The sequence below is a fragment of the Cibotium barometz genome, chromosome 53, assembly GCF_041138505.1.
Source record: "Cibotium barometz isolate CiBa-2024 chromosome 53, ASM4113850v1, whole genome shotgun sequence".
NCBI classification, from domain to species: Eukaryota; Viridiplantae; Streptophyta; class Polypodiopsida; order Cyatheales; family Cibotiaceae; genus Cibotium; species Cibotium barometz.
The window spans coordinates 17274707-17291424 of NC_141098.1; the positions used below are offsets into that span (position 1 = coordinate 17274707).

The window sequence follows — 16718 nt, forward strand, 5'->3', positions numbered from 1 at the left end:
TCCATTTATTGAGATATTGAAGTTAAGCGCTTTTCTTCGTTTAAAAAGCTTTTTGTATTCTTTCTTTACTTCTATTTTCTAATATAATTCCAATCTTTTAAAAGAAAATAAATTGATAACACTGTTTAGACACCTCACAAAGATACATTGGGTGGACATTCCATATAAAGACTCTTAATTTTGACTGAGAAAACAAATGCGGAGGGACAGAAAATGGAGTAGTTGATGAAGATGCCTCAAGTGGCTGTGGGAGGACCTTAGAACCCGCAAACATATCTTGAAAAAAATATTTATCATAATAGGTTGCCGTAGCATATTTTTATAAACAACTTTCTTGACGAGAGCGTTTCATCCGCTTATGGCCTTTGGCAGCGTGTTACCCTCCATGTATGGTTGCAGACTTTGTTAAGCCGCGTTCACCAGTATGCGCATCATGGTGTGGAGGAGTTGTGTGATTTGGGTGCGAGAGTGGAGGGGAGACGGGTAGACGCAGGTGAAGTTAAGAGCTCCTTGCCTGAGGGTGTCGAAGATGGCGATGCTGGGACCCACGCCGTGCACGGAGGAGCAGCCGGTATATTCGAGCAGGCCGACTTCCTGCCTCGCCTCCGCCTCCACCTCGTCCACCACCGCCTCCTCGAACACCACCAGCGTCGACGTCCGCAGCGAGGCGGACGGCGTGAGCTGGGGCATCTGCATGGCCTGGCACATGAGAAGCCCCACGTCCCCCATATCCGTGAAGTGCTTCCTCCTGCTTACCGCCCCCTCCACTGCGCCGGAGCACCTCCTCGCCAGCTCCCAAAACTCGACCCCCTCGCCCACCTGGTGCGTGTTCAATATAGCCGAATGGTAGAAGCCTATGCATTCCCACAGGAATGAGGCCATTGATAACTAAAGACTTTATATACGTGATGAAGAATTGCTAGTAGTCACTCACCCACTGTGGACTTGGATAGGACAGGCTCTAGAAGAAAGCGGCAATCCAAAAGCGTGACTACTGCGTAGTGTTCAGTACGAGAGCCCAATTTCTTCAGAATGGCGATCGCCTTTAGCCCTGCTGCAGTTAACGCTCCCAACCTACTAGTCCTCTGGGTGGAGCACTCCTGCACTCCCAACAAAAATCAAGTGCACAACGATTTAAAAATGGAGAGGCAAAAAGACAGTACCAGGATCTATTTTGCACACCTTCAGGAGCTTTTGTGTATCCCCAACACCAAGCTTGTGGCAGATGATCTCCGAACGGCGTTCTGACTGCTCCACATTTAGAAAGGGAAGCATGGCATGGCGCCTGGAGCCAAGCGAGTATCCCAGAATGTCCACCCCGTGAGCCCAAAAGGGCTTGTCGGCCATGCCTTTCGGGATCGCGTCCTCAATAGCTACAAGACTAATCCTGGGTTCCTCCTCCCCCTGCTTCTCCTGCTGGAGCAGTTGCCGGAAAGGACCTACATCTTCCCCTGCAAAAACAGGGGGATAATTCGTGGCTATATTGATGCTGCTTTTGCCTTCGCCATTGATTGACCCCGACCTTAATCTGCACGTGGTATGTAGCAGTTCTGTGAGAATGGTGGCTGCAGAGGCACGGTCGCAGATGGCAGTATGCAGCCTGAAAACCAGCAGTGAGCGTGAGTTGCAACATTCTGGTTGGGCTGAAGAGGGCTGGATATCAACGTAGAGGCGCACGGCCATCATGGGTTTGGGTTCCAAACAATGATGCTGCTCCCGCCACTCGGAGTTAATGTTGAGTTCCGTCTCTACCAGCCTCAGCCACTCAACCCCCTGTGAATTCTCCGCATCCTGTTCATGAACTTGCAAAAAGTCGTGGGAGTGCACAACCTGGAGCTTGACAAAGGGCACGGGGCTGACGGAGAGAGCCGGGCGACCGTGAATCCAGAGCAGTCGCGAGCGCAGGCGCGGGTGCGTGGCTTGCAGATGGTCGAGCGCCGACTGCAGCAGCGAGGGCAGCACTTTATCCGCGTCGAAGAGCAAGGCCAGTACGGTGGTGCCCGTGCCCCTGCTCACCGCTTTGCACCAGCAGTATTCCGTCCCTCCCACCATCCGGCTGTGGGGAGAATCATCCAGCGCCACCTCCAAATCGCTACTATCCTTCTCCTTCTCAATGCTGCCCATACCAACAAAACTTCAGGACATACAAGAAGTAGAACTTAGAAGCAGCTGCACACAAGGCTGGCTTATCCTTTCCCAATTTCTGTCGCGCAGGGCACGGAAAGTCAAGCCCATGGGTCCCGTGTTAAAGATGGCCCCACGGAGAGAGACGATAAATATTTTTTGGCTGCACACAGCTGGCAGTGGGTGGCCTCAACACAATCTCCCTAATAAGGGTACGAGTAAGGGGCAGTGTGACGCGTTCCGTCAGTTTTCGCCGTTTTGGCTAAAAACGGCCAAAACGGCCGTTTACCATGACGCCTCGCGGGATTTCTATCCGGAGGGACATGGTGCCCGAGGGGTATGCTAGACCGCCCCGAATATAATGCATCTATATGGGGAGGAAGTGCTTGGAGGGGCAAAGCATGGACCCATGGTAGGCACCGAGACGCACTCACGCACCGGGTAGGCACGTTCAAGCTGGGCGTCAGGGTCCAAGGTCAACAAAGTGCAGAACTTGAAGTGGCACAAGAAGGGCAAACCAAGCTGGCGTCAGTGAGGTGGGCAACTCTTGTCCATTAAAGATTCGGCACAAAGAGCTCAAGGGGCATCGCAGAGCAGCAAGGCTCACAACAAAGCTCCAACGACAAGGAATGTAAAGTCAGATTTGAAGTAAAGATCTTGCAAACCAAGTTGGCGTCAACTCGGCAAACAAGTCTGGACTCCATTGAAGACTTTTACTTTCCCGGCAAAACTGCATTGCTGAAGGTAACCACTCTTACTCAGCTCAGACAGGAGCTCCGGCGAGACCACGCAGTCACCTCGCCACTTTTGTTGGGATTGGGGGGACTCTCGAGCGGGGGCTTGAAGTCCCAACCTTATTGTGAAAAAAGCCAAAAAAAAATTTGAAAAATGGCAAAAATACAAAAATATGCACCGTTTTTTCTTTGTAAACGGGTTAGACACCTACTCTGCTCATGGCTATAAAGCAGGGTAAGGACCTCCCGTCCTCAACATATATTATCTATCACGTTGCACAGATGCGTTATAATCAGGTCATGCATCCCACCTTTCGTTTCAAAAGTAATTCACGAGGGCGTCAATTCTATAAAGGGGGGGTGTATGTGACGCGTTCCGTCGGTTTTCGCCGTTTTGGCTAAAAACGGCCAAAACGGCCGTTTACCGTGACGCGTCGCGAGATTTCTATCCGGAGGGACATGGTGCCCGAGGGGTATGCTAGACCGCCCCGAATATAATGCATCTATATGGGGAGGAAGTGCTTGGAGGGGCAAAGCATGGACCCATGGTAGGCACCGAGACGCACTCACGCACCGGGTAGGCACGTTAGGCCTCCCGCGTTGCGAGCGGTGTTCACGGGAGCCGAGTGCCTCCGGGGGATGCCCTCCCTACCTTGACAGAGTCGGGACCGATTGAGCCGACGGGACCGTGGACGGTGGAAAAACGGCCGCCGACGTGGCCCCGGCGGGCCGGGCCGCGATGGGACCCTAGGCCGGCAGGGCATGGATGGAAGGCAAGTCCCGAGTGAGGCCCCTGGAGCCGAGCCGGGCATGAAGGGCACATGAACGGTGAGACCCGCAAGGCAAACGCGTGCAACGTGCTCGATGGGCCGGTGGAGCCGTCATGAGCCATCAAGGGCCGCGTGCGGCAAAGACGTGGTGTTTCGTGCCGGACGTCCGCTCGTACTGGGCTCGCGTCCGTACGGCCATCACACAGGCAGGAAACTCAGCTGGCAGTGGGTGGCCTCACGAGTAAGGGACAGGCCGCAGGAAACTCCAAGAAGTGTACGACAACCTCGTTAGGTTCAAGGTGCATGGCTCGCCCGTTGCGTCGCCCGCCTCTCTCAGTTTGACAGTCAGTCCTGCTGGAGTTGCTGGTGCATGCCAGCAGAGAGGATTCAATACTCTCCTTATGGCAAGAGCGCAAGTGTCACCTCAGGTTTAGCATTGGAGCAACCGATAGGACACCTGGCTGGTGGTCATCATGTAGCAGATTTATTCTCCTACATGCCACAGTGATTTTGCTAAAGCTCTTGTTCCAATGACCTCTCCTTTTAACCAAGGCATGTAGAACTTTTTGCCTCAGCCTCTTTCATATGCTGACACTTTGCCCTTCGGCACAATGGATGCCTCTGTTATGCAGAGTCTACAAGATGCAGTTATAGAGCAGACCTCCTAACCACCAAGGCCAGCTTCTCTGATGACCTCCAACCCTTGTTCCCATAGAAAGTCTTCATCGCTTGCGTTGCCCTCCCCATGGACTGCGTATGCCTCGAGTTCAAGCGTGCAATGGAGTGCAAGGCTTACCTGTACTTCACAGGACGCATCCCATCACGCGGAGGAAGAATTCAAAAGGTGGTTTGCGATAGCATTTCAAGGTAACTCTACTCTTGCTCACTTTCATTTTGCTAGCAAAGGCTTCTTTTCCAGGTGTTGGTTGAGTCAATAGTGCAGAGAGACAACATATGCTTTGTGGTCCCCTGCTACAACGATAGCTTGGTGCATATCATCCCCTGGTACCCTGCATTCAAACTAGAGCATGTTCTACAAAACGAGTGCCCGGTGTGGGTCAGCTTCCCTAATTTACCTTACTACCTATGGGCCGAGGTACCCACCATGGCTGGAGTGCTTGGCAAGGTGCTGCATACGCCTCCATTGGAACATAACGAAGGCCAAGGGCCGTGTCGGTGCTGTATCCTGTGGGATAGAAGAAACAATATCCCACATGTCATGTCACTCTTGACCCCAGAAGGGATTGAATTCAACATCTCTATCCACTTTGACACATTCCCAGATTCGTGTTACAAATGCAAGGAGGCTGGCCACTTCTCTAAGGATTGCCCTCAACCCAGTAGAGGAACTAGCTCATGCAAGTGAAGATTCCAAGAAGAGCGCAGACACATCCCCAACTCCTTCAAATGCTTCCCCTGTGCATGTGGCCTAGATGCCTGGCGCGCTGAGTCCTCCGGGTTGAAAAAGAGAGAGGGAAATGCATGAAGATCAGGGTTTTGGAGTGGCAGGTAAGAACATGCCATTACGCCCCTCATTGCAACCTAAAGATACTAATGTCCCACTGTAAGGGCAAAGTAAAGGATCTCTCAAGAAGGAAGCCCATGCCAAAGGGAGAGTCCTTATCTTGGGTAACAAGTACAATTCTTTGGCGGCACTCAAGCCCATTGGGTTAGATATATCGCAGGACGTTTAAAATGTCTATACACTCAACGTTAAAATCCTCACTTGGAACATCTAAGGGATGCCTTCCAACAGAAAGAAAAGATAGGTTTTAAATCTCTTTAATGCATGGCAACCTGATTTTCTGTGTCTATAGGAACTGAAAGCGACTACTCAATATTGAGACGGGTAGAACTTCTTTTTGCACTAACATGCCTTGCCACTGAGCGGGAGGAACTGCCATCTTGCTCAAATCACGGTGGACGTACATGGAGCAATTCAAGGAGGAGAACAGACATGTTAAAATCCTCACTTGGAACATCTCAGAGATGTGTTCCAACAGAAAGAAAAGATAGGTTTTAAATATCTTTAATGCATGGCAACGTAATTTTCTGTGTCTATAGGAACTGAAACCAACCACCCCCTCAATATCAAGAGGGGTGGAACTTCTTTTTACACTAACACACCTCGCCACTGAGCGGGAGGAATTGAAGGTAAAGATTCCCTTTGTTCAGTTTGCTCTTTGCAATTCAAGGAGGAGAACGGACACGCATTGGTGCTGAAGGTAAAGACTCCCTCTGTTTAGTTTGCTCTTTGCACTGTGTATGCTCCTAATGACTCTGCAGAGAGGGAAACCCTTTGGGAGCAATTAGGAACAGTACTTGAGGGAGAAGATGCAATAATGATTGGTGACTTCAACATGAGCAGCTGATCTCTCCCATCCCCGCGACACCTGTTGGGTTGAGAGGGAAGCATGGCAGACATGTATACATAAATGCAACTAAAACAAGTCTACATGCAGGACTGATGCATGCAGTTACACGTGGACGAATAAACAAGGCAAGAAAGATTGGTGAGCAGCCCACTTGGATAGATGCTACGCATCTAATGGAGGCTGGTGAGGGGTTTCGCCTTGGGAAATGTTAAGCTTGAAAGGGGGGGGCACTCTGCGTAGGGTAGAGGGCGAGAGGTCAAACGAAACCATTAGAGGAGAGTGATCTGAGTAGCCACGATCAAGGAGAGTGTGGTGAAGAGTGATTTTGACTTGGGGGTTGAGATAGCGTAGTAAGAGCCCAAGGTGGTCCCCCACTAGAGACATGGGACAGATGCATTTGGTATACAACGAATTTCTATGAATGCAAGAGTAGGGAGAGCTAGGCTCACCATAGTTAAAAAACTGAGGGAGAACCTCATGCAAGCAGTGCAATAGGAGGGTCTTGACCATGTCAGCACCACACTAATTAACAACCTAGACTCCTACCTCTAGACACAAGTGAATGCCAGAGATGAAGCAATTAGGATCCGCTCTCGCACACACAATGGCTAGCCAAGGGTGATGCCCCAACCAGTTCCTTTTTTTGGCAAGTCAAGAAGAAACACAAGCAACAAAGAACAAGCAGGCGGATGAAGATGGATGGCTCAATCACGGAAAATGAGGGGGCGAGATAGCGGCACTCTTCACCGCACATCTATCTGCCATTAGGGGCTCAGCCCCATCCATAGAGGATGGATACCCAGAGAGATTGGAAAACTCTTGTCAAGGATAACCTCCCTTGCAGTTTTAAGCAGGGCTTTCATAGAGGATGAGCTTAAATTTGCTACCAGCAAGATGGGTAAAGAAAAGACCCCAAGCCCAAATGGGCTACCAATAGAATTTATTGGCACTTTTGGCCACTCCTTAGCTATGATCTACGTGCCATGATCAATGATGCATGCAGTTGTGGAACAATGATGCATGCAGTTGTGGAATTATCTTGTCAAGGAGATTGGAAAACTCTTGTCAAGGATAACCTCCCTTGCAGTTTTAAGCAGGGCTTTCATAGAGGATGAGCTTAAATTTGCTACCAGCAAGATGGGTAAAGAAAAGACCCCAAGCCCAAATGGGCTACCAATAGAATTTATTGGCACTTTTGGCCACTCCTTAGCTATGATCTACGTGCCATGATCAATGATGCATGCAGTTGTGGAACAATGATGCATGCAGTTGTGGAATTATCTCAGGAGGTGAACTAGGGGCACATTAAACTCATCCCAAAGCGAACCCATAGACTAATGGTAGGAGACTAGCATCCTCTAACTATGCTCAATACCTCCTGTTAGGTTTTTGCCAAGGCTCTTGCACTCCGAATCAAGTTCATTCTACCCCAAGTGGTTGATCCAAACCAATTTGGGTTTGTTATGGTGGCCGGAAAATCCATGAAGTGATCCTCAACATTCAGTGTGGGATTGGGTATGCCCTAGCCCTCAACCAACCCTACATGCTTCTTAATCTTGACCTAGATAAAGCATATGACAGATTCAGGCGGGACTTCATGCTGGCCGTCTTAGACAAAATGGGATTTGGATGAGCCCTTGTTGGGATGGTCCATGCTTTGTTGCTAAATGCGAACTCAGAGGTCATCATCAATGGGATGATAGTTGGAGAGTATATACTATAGAGGTCTATTAGGCAAGGATGCCCGCTTTCCCCTCTTCTCTTTGTGATAATCACAAAGCCATTGTTGGTTAATGTCCACTCCTTCCAAGAGAGGGGTTTGATCAAAGGGATCCCCCTCCCCGAAGGAGACCAAGAGATGACTACCTAGTTCTTCGTGGATGATAATAGCTTGATTTTGGCTTATGATGAGACTAATATTGACACGTTCGTATAGCTAGTGGATGAATTTTGTCAACTCGTTGGCTCGATTAACAGTACTGCCAAAGCTAAGGCCCTACTGGGGTCGATAGAGGTGACAGACAACCATGGGACCACAAATATGGTTTCAAATGGATTTCGCATGGGACCCCACTCAAGTTGTTGGGCTGCCCTATTGGAAGGGACATCAGCAAACAAAGATTCAATTGGTTTTTCCCTCGACTATAAGGAAAAGTGACTCACTGGAGCAAAGTGCAGTTTTCCTTCTCTGGAAGGTTGGTGATGCTTAAGCATAATCTGTTGCCCTACATGACTTACCTTGCCTCCTACTGCGCCCTTAACAAATCTGACTCTACAAAGTGGACAAACTCTTTAGGGATTTCTCGTGGAGCAGAGCTGAGGGCAAGAGCTGACGCGTACGCAATCTCATGGCACAAGTCTGTTCCCCCAAATAAAAAGGTGGTTTGGGCATAACTAACCTGAAGATGAAAGCCAAGACGCTTACGCTTAAGTGGCTATAGAAGATTGAAACACTATGACCTTTGGGAGTAATTACCAAACACTTCATTCAAAATGCAAAAACAGGATTATCACGGCAAAAGGGCAATGGCTGAACCTATCTTGGAGGCACAGGATTGCATCCTTGGGCATGTGCACAGTCAAGAAATCTACTTTAGTGCATGGGCTCATGGCAAGGTGTGGCAAGAGATTTTTGTTAGTCTCAAGTGGAATGGCCAACACCCCCTCACGGGCGATGGAGCCCTGGGTGAGAGTATATGATGGTGACTATGTAATATGGAAGATGGTCAACCACCACAGGCACTATGGAACGTCAACTAGGCCCATAAACTCCACAAGAAAGGCTTGCAAATATGGAATGATCTTTGGGATAGCAAAATGGCCCAATGGCTAGATTGGAACGTTATTGATCCAAACTATGGTCTCTCAAACCTTGCACTCGTTATTCTCCAAGCTGCTAGATGCGCTCTCCTCACACTGGCCAATTGCACTGTGCCTGATAAGTGATAACTATCTCCTAAACTCCTGAGTTAAAGTGAAAACACTCCTGGAACTGAAAGGAGTGGACATTCAGGATTGCCAAATCCATTGGTTTGGAAGGTTAATGGACTTTCCCAAGCTCTGTCGGCAAGGCCCGACATATGGCGACAGTGTAGATAGCAACTCCCTCCTTCCACATCAACATTTTTCCTTGGTGGTTGCTCCACCTGAAACTTCCTGCAAGGGACAGACTTGCTAAAAACTGGGACCCAATGTCTCCAACTATGCCCCTTCTATAGCACACACATGAAAAATGCCTTTCAGGTTTTTTGGGCTTACCCAGTGCATGGAGAGGAACGTGAAGGTGGTGGAAAGTCGCGGCACACAACATCAGTTTACATGGAAACATGCATTATTGGGTGACACCAAGCTCCTCAACCTGGCCCTAGTGTGCATATGGCCTTGGATTAGATATTTTGTGTTGTAACAATTTTGGACGGCTAGAAATCAGCTGTACATAGTGTTCCGTCAATGTCCACATATATAGCATCCTAAGTGAAAGGTGGAAGCTTTTGTAGCAGAGTTAAAGGTGTTAATTGGTCCTTTCAGCTCTGAGCTATTAGATAGCACCAGGATGCAACTTCTGAGATCGTAGCCTGTTTAACAGGCGACAAGTTCATCTTTTTTTGTAACTAAATATTATTAATATCAAATTATCTTTTCTATAAAAAAACTCCATAGGGGTCATAAAGACCCCTTAGCCATGGGATCCTAGTCTGTGTGCAGGCAGGGCCAACGAGGGCCATCCAATTTTCACCGAAGGGCGGCCGCCCTGGTTGAACTATTAGGGGAAGTGGGGATAATCTTAAAGCCTAATGATGGACTCTCCATAGTTCAAAGGTGCGCAGGCATGATGATAGGGTTTTACCTGGGACCACGCTCGAATCCCACCTAGGCACATGCCGGCTAAGTTTACAAATTAGCCCGAGTTTATAGAAATGCCCGAGTTTACAAAAATGCCCAAGTTTGCGTTTTTGGCCGAGTTTACAAAAATGCCCGAGTTTACAAAAAGGTGTTAGCGGACATTTTTCGGCCACCCATCCAATGGCTAGCGACCCTCCAAAACTCCTGCCTACTTCCCCCACCGTGGATCTCGTGCCTCCCCTCTCTAAAATATTATGTGGGATTTAGTCTTGAGGGATGGCAGCAGTGGACCACATAGTGGCATCCTACCTTACCAGTTTCATTATTGAACTTGGTGTTTTTTCTTTCAAAATACAAATTGGCCTTTTTTGGTAATATATATTTATAGAATTAAAACCAAGTATAAAAGCACAAACTCCCAACAATTCAATACCTCAAATATACAAGCTATGACCAGCAGGAAAGTTAACCCTATTGAAAATACAACTCTTTAATGATAGAAACAAGGCTCTCTTAGGATAAATTCTATAATATGGATCTTATCCCTTTCTTTGCTATTAGACATGTCCCTTGACGTTTAGGATTGGATTCCACTAGTATCCTACACCCATGCCAAGAGTAATGATTGTGCTTGTCATCATCACAACCAGCTCCTTCTTGTCACAGCTCTTTGAGTTATACCTCTGTATCAAATAGTAATAAAGGTTAGACCCTTTAGAAGTATGCACTAGCATCTCAATATCATTATCAAAACCCCCGTAGACACTATACTATTTGAAGTGGTTTAAGAACATTAGCATTATAGCCATTGGCAATGCCTATGACCACTAGATCCTTGTAGAAGAAACTACTAGCACTTTTGTCTAATGCCACCCATTTTTCCATAATTTGCTAGTCCTTTAACCAAGTGAGAGGATTGTAAGTAGTCGACACCCATATGCCATCCAAATCAACCAATACATGTGTAACCACCAACAAAACCTTGTTAGAGATATGATACATACAACCACTAGCTCGGGCATCATCCATCCATCCTTGTAAGGGTCCATCCCATAAGTCACCAAAACATTTCATCAGGCCCTTTTTTTTATTTTCTTAGTAGTGGAAAAATCCAAATGAGGCAGAGGAGGGTTGAATCTTTGAGGCCTACCAGATGCACAGTTGAAAAAAAGGAGTTGCCAGTAGATCTAGTACAACCATTGCATTCAGTGAGTCCCATGATGACAACCTTCCAAGCTTGGCACAAAAACTTGCAAGTTGGAACATTTTTTATTATTAGATCTTAGACCATCATTCCATTTAGTGAGTCCCATGACACCCTTCCAAGCTTGGCACATGAACTTGCAAGTTGGGGCATTTTTTATTATTACAAGAGCAAAAGAAAATACTTTATCAATCCAAGAAAGACCAATTTTCAAAAAGGATGGATAACTTGGCCAATTTTCAGCTTCTCACTTGTTCAGTGTTGAATTAAGAAAAAATACATAATCTTAACACCAGTCATCTTCGTCAATGCAAAATTTAGCCAAGGAACTTGGATGGGGAATATCACTTCATGTCCAATATTTATAGACTATAACAATGGTCTCCCTCGCTTTCAGGACAAAAGTACACCGATGGAAGAACACGTTTTTGACAAAAAAAAAAGTGGAGATTTTGATAAGTGACTTGCATGTTTTATTCTTTTTTTTTTTTGGAAAGAAAGTAGAAATACATTTCAATATATGGAGTACCACATGCTTGCACTCTTGAAGGAGTACCATGGAAGCTTGCTTGAAGCAAGAAGATGATTAATGTTTGATTAGAAATATGATTAAGCTCAATGTACTGGAGCTCCATTTCACACTTCATTATTAATGTCCACCCTTGTGGCCTTGGACCTTAGCTCAATGTCCACACCAATTATTCATGTCCCATGGCCTTTGGCCCATATATCCTAAACTCATATGCTTATTAACATGGATATTGATTCCACCATGTTACAAACCATCCCCACCCATAAGTTTATCCTCAAAACCATACTCTTTAATACATCATATGAGAGGTTACCTCCATAAGGTTCCATCCTCGAAACCATAGGAATAACTCTTTTATACATCATATGAGTGAGGGTATCTCTATAGAGCCCATGCCAACAATTCAACTTTCCACATAGAGTAATTATCCATGGTCCAACTTGAATGTATGAGAGAAAACACCTCCATATGGTTGTTAACTGCATAAAGCCCATGCGAACTTGAATATATGAGAGCAAACACCTCCCCACATGGTTGTTGCGCGATGAAACCGGTGGGGGTTTTAGTTGCTATCTAGCAAAAGCTAGCAATTGCTAGCGGTGGATTGATGTGGCCATAGTCATTCGACCTCCCCATGCAATCTGAGTGGATGCACCTCACCCTTCCACTGGGCCAAGAGGGACTAGACCAATGTGATTTTGGCTTGACATTGGCGAGAGTGATTATCCAAGGTCCAACTTGAATGTATTAGGTAAACACCTCCATATGGCTGTTAACTGCATATAATGCTCTTGAAACATCCCAAACAAACTCTCCATGATAGCATATAACCCATATGAATCTCTCAACCCATGCTCATCCAATACCATCATGAAGAGGGTTGTCCAAATAGGAAATCCAAGAAAATTCAAGCAAGTATACTCTTTGTTTTCAAGCGTCATTGCTCCCCCCAAATGCATCCAACAACCCTTGAAATCCCTTCAACATTAAAGCGGGTTTCCATGAAGTTTCTTCATTGGATAATCCATGCCATTTGACAAGGTATTCCACCATAGTTCGCGGCTGCAAAGTACCCTCTCTCTAATACCCAATATCTTCTCGAGAACATATTTAATCAATCCCTTCTCATTGATTAGAGGTAGCTCATCATGAACTTGCACTTTGGGCCTTATGTAAGCCTTTAAGTGAGAAACATATAATACATCATGAATATAAGTGGCCGCTGGAAGTAGTAATTGAAATGCTACTTCCCCCACACTCCTCAAAACCATATATGGACCATAGTTGAGCTAATTTGGTGTTAGTGTTCCCTTTAAGAGACCCATATCTTGACTTGGGAATCCTTAAAAATATATAATCTTTTTCTTGAAACTCCAAAGGTATCCTATGGGCATCGGCATAATGCTTCATTCTCACTTGATCTTCCTTCATGTTTGCCTTGCATTGTTGGAGAGGAGCATACATCCTCTCCACTTCCTCTTTTTCATTTGGATTCACTCCTTAGTTGACAGCCATTATAGTCGCTTTCAACTTATAACCATACAATGACTCAACAAGGGGACATGCCAACACTCTCATGATGAGTACTATTGTAGGTGAACTCAGCTAAGGCCAACCATTGATCCTACACACTTTGAGTGTCATAGCAATAGTGTCTCAAGTAAGTTTCCACCCACTTATTCACCCTCTCCTATTTGTCCATCGGTCTCAAGATGCTTGGTGTCAACTTGGTTCCAATGATCTCAAACAAAGTTCTCCAAAATCAACTCATGAATTTTACACTTTGGTCACTCACAATTTGTTGTGGTACACTGTGCAACTTGAATATATGATCCACAAATTGCCTTGCAACCATAAATGTCATGTAATTGCCTTGTAGACCTTTGGAAGGATGAAATGTGCCACATTTGTCAACTTATCCACAACCACAAGACATCCCAACCTTTCTTTGTGTGTGGAAGACCCGTTATAAAATCCATAGAAATATGAGTCCACTTTTCCTCAAGAATAGGCTAAGATTGAAATAACCCACCGAACTTATGTGTTGGGTCCTTATTAAGCAAACAAGCCATACATCTTATGAAAAAATCATGTATGTCCTTAAGGCCACATCCCTTTCTAATAGAAGCTCTTCCTTATTTTATCAAAGATCTTGAATATTCCCAAGTGCCCCACCATTGGTGAAGAATGCATTTCTTGATGTAGACACAAGGTAGACTCTATCTTTGTAGTTAATGAGACAAATTTATAGCATGAAATAAGGCAACTCTTCATGAGAACCATGTTGTAATTTCTGCACTATTTGTGACACCTCCTCATCCAAGAGATATTCCTCTTGAATGTCCATGACCCAATATTTGTGTACTTTGAAAATAGCAGAACATGCCTAGAGCATCTCGACCACCACATTATTCCTTGCCCTTTGTGCAAGTAATCTCAAAATCTTAATTTTGTAAGGTTTCAAACTAGCTTCTTTGCTTAGGAGATTCAGTTGGGAAAGGAAGTACTTCAACACACGATGATCACTTCTCACATAAAAATGACTACCATAAAGGTAATGATGCCACTTCCTCTTCATGGCATGCAAAATATCAATCATCTATTGGTCATAAAACATGCATATGCATCTTCTTCTCATCCAATTTGCGGCTCTCATAGGTAACAACCCCATGGTATTGATACAAAACTGCCCCAATTCCTCTTCCACAAGCATCGCCCCCCCCCTCATGGCAAAAGGGTTAGTGAAATCGGGAGCACATTAAAATAGGGGTTGAAGTGAGCATCCTCTTGAGCTCCTCAAAGCTCTTCTTTGCTATGGCATCCCAAAAGAAGGCTTCTTTCTCAAGCTTATTAGTGAGAGGGGCTGTAATTTCTACATATCTCTCAATAAACCTCATATAGAATGATGATAATCTTGAGAAAACCCTAAATTATACACATTTATGGGTATAGGTCACACATTCCACAATCTTGGGGTCCACTCTAATGCCCTCTTTGCTCAATGTGCCCAAGATACTCCACTTCATGGCCATCAAAGGGACACTTTCTCTCCTGAGCATACAATTGGTTGGCCCTCAATACCTCAAGTATCTTTCTCACATGCATCAAATGATCCTTCTCGCCTTTGCTATATATGAGGATGTCATCACAGAATACAAAGATAAACTTATAGAGAAAGGGTTGAACCACCTTATTCACCAATTCTTGGAATGTGCGGCGGGTGCATTGCATAAGCTAAATGGCATAACCATGAAATGGAATAGCCCCCTTTCCATTCTAAAAGCTATATTAAATTCATCACCTCCCTTCATTTGGATTTGATGACACCCACTCCTCAAATCAATCTTGGATAATTATGAGTATCCTTAACTACCACTATCCAACCAATACATGTGTAATCATCCTTCTAATAATCTTAGCCTCAAACCTCAAAGTGTTTGGACCTTTGCAACTAGCATAGGCATCATAGGAAAGAGTGCATAGAGTAGCATCATGCCTGGACTTGTCTGTAGCACACATAGTAGACAATCCATCACCATGGTTTGGTTCCTTCATGCACCCGGATCAAAAGGAAACTCACCCCTAGGTTCAATATCTTCCTCGTCTTCCCTTATCTCATAGAAATCATCATAATTTTCAGATTCTTCACCCATATTCTCATGGTATAATTTGGTAAGAAGCAACTCAATGATAAATTCTTTATTTTTTTTTACAAGACTTGAAGTGGTGTTTGTTTCATTTCTTTAGGTTCACCTAAAAATATGTCAGTATAGCATGTGAGTTCAAATGAAGGGGTTTTTTAATTCAAAATTTTAAGATAAATTTATAAACATACATTTACAAAAGAGGATTTTAAAATCAAATTTGAAAAAAAACCCATAAGTCTATAAAGGAAAAGGGGTCATTTTTATTCATGAAAAATTCACAGGTAAGGGGTTCTTTAAATACCCCTTGAAAGCATGTGATACATAGGGTTTCTTAGTAGTGCACCCCTCGAACACTTCTCCTTGCACTTATAGCATAGACCTTTACTCAATGACAACTTCTTTGTTTTGTAAGACTTAAAGGGGTGTTTGTTCCACTTCCTTACATTTATAACATAGGCCTTTGCTCTTCATGTCATTGATTCTATCTTCCTTTATAACCATGCTCTCATTTGTGGGTTTCCCGTTACCAATATCATCCTTTTGTGGATTGGTTCCAAATGTGAAATTTGGCCTTTCACCCTTGCTATAGACCAGTCATAGGGTAATTTGGGATGGTATGAGTTGGTTAAGCTTATGTAGACTTTCCCACGGAAGAATCATTCATTTATAGCCTTCCAAAAGACTTAAACTTGTATTGCTCTTTATAGATCTCTGCCAACAACATAGCCTCTTAAACAGTTATGGGTTGTTGGGCTTTAACATCCTTGAGGGGGTAGGTGGGAATCTGTGGGGGCTCTGAGTTTTAAACATCACCGCAACGTCGAGGAGGGAACTGGGGACCCACTTAGTAGTAGTCCTCACCAAGCGGGTGAGTGATGTTCGTAGTTCTAGACCCCTCCAGGAATAATGTCTTCATGAATCAGTGACGGGAAATAATTAAAGAACCTGTTTTTATATGTTTCACAGTGTGGTAGGACCTAATTGGATAACAAAAATGATTGGGTGCGTGGGTGAATGGATGCACCATCCTATGGATGGGTGGACCTGATGAGTCGGCGGGTAACTTTCTAACCTAATTATTATTTACGATCCGTAATAGAATAGCACCCAAACAAGTTCGTTTTAGGAGACGAGCTAGTGGCCATGACTCATAAAGAAAAGAGGGAAAAGGCATTAGCTTCCATTAATCAAGTGTGAAATTGTTCCATCCATGATCACACACATTGAGTGCCATTTCATCGGAGGAATAGATTCCTATTATAATAATTACGTTTTCCCTGTGAGATAGAGTTAGGTTCCTTTGTTTGCTCGTATCCTTGTATTTCCAAGAGTCTTAGATTTACTCATATATACTGCCAGTAAAGAGCTGGAGTTATACCCTCGGTATATACGAGTAGTCACGGTCCTTGGAACTATAAGGTAAATACCATCATGTCTAGGCCTCAAGCAAGTCAGGGATTCCATACAATTGCGGTACTTCCATCTGAAG

At 45.0% G+C, this 16718-nt stretch overlaps 1 protein-coding gene across 1 annotated transcript; it reads right to left on the reverse strand.

Moving 5' to 3' along the window:
• Positions 1-275: 275 nt before the first annotated feature.
• On the reverse strand, positions 276-2209 carry LOC147608372 (uncharacterized). Its single transcript, XM_086788984.1, has 3 exons — positions 1183-2209; positions 935-1100; positions 276-854 (listed from the first exon to the last, which is right to left on the reverse strand). The coding sequence occupies exons 1-3, from the start codon at positions 2122-2124 to the stop codon at positions 406-408; spliced, it is 1557 nt and encodes a 518-aa protein (XP_086645110.1). The 5' UTR covers positions 2125-2209; the 3' UTR covers positions 276-405.
• Between the last annotated feature and the right edge of the window lie 14509 nt (positions 2210-16718).

Excerpts from the sequence above, each read along its gene's own strand:
- LOC147608372 (XM_086788984.1), bottom strand. The coding sequence starts at position 2,124 with ATGGGCAGCATTGAGAAGGAGAAGGATAGTAGCGATTTGGAGGTGGCG. Across the intron at positions 1,101-1,182 it reads ATACACAAAAGCTCCTGAAG|GAGTGCTCCACCCAGAGGAC; the intron begins GTGTGCAAAATA and ends TTGGGAGTGCAG. Across the intron at positions 855-934 it reads CCTATCCAAGTCCACAGTGG|GCTTCTACCATTCGGCTATA; the intron begins GTGAGTGACTAC and ends GGGAATGCATAG.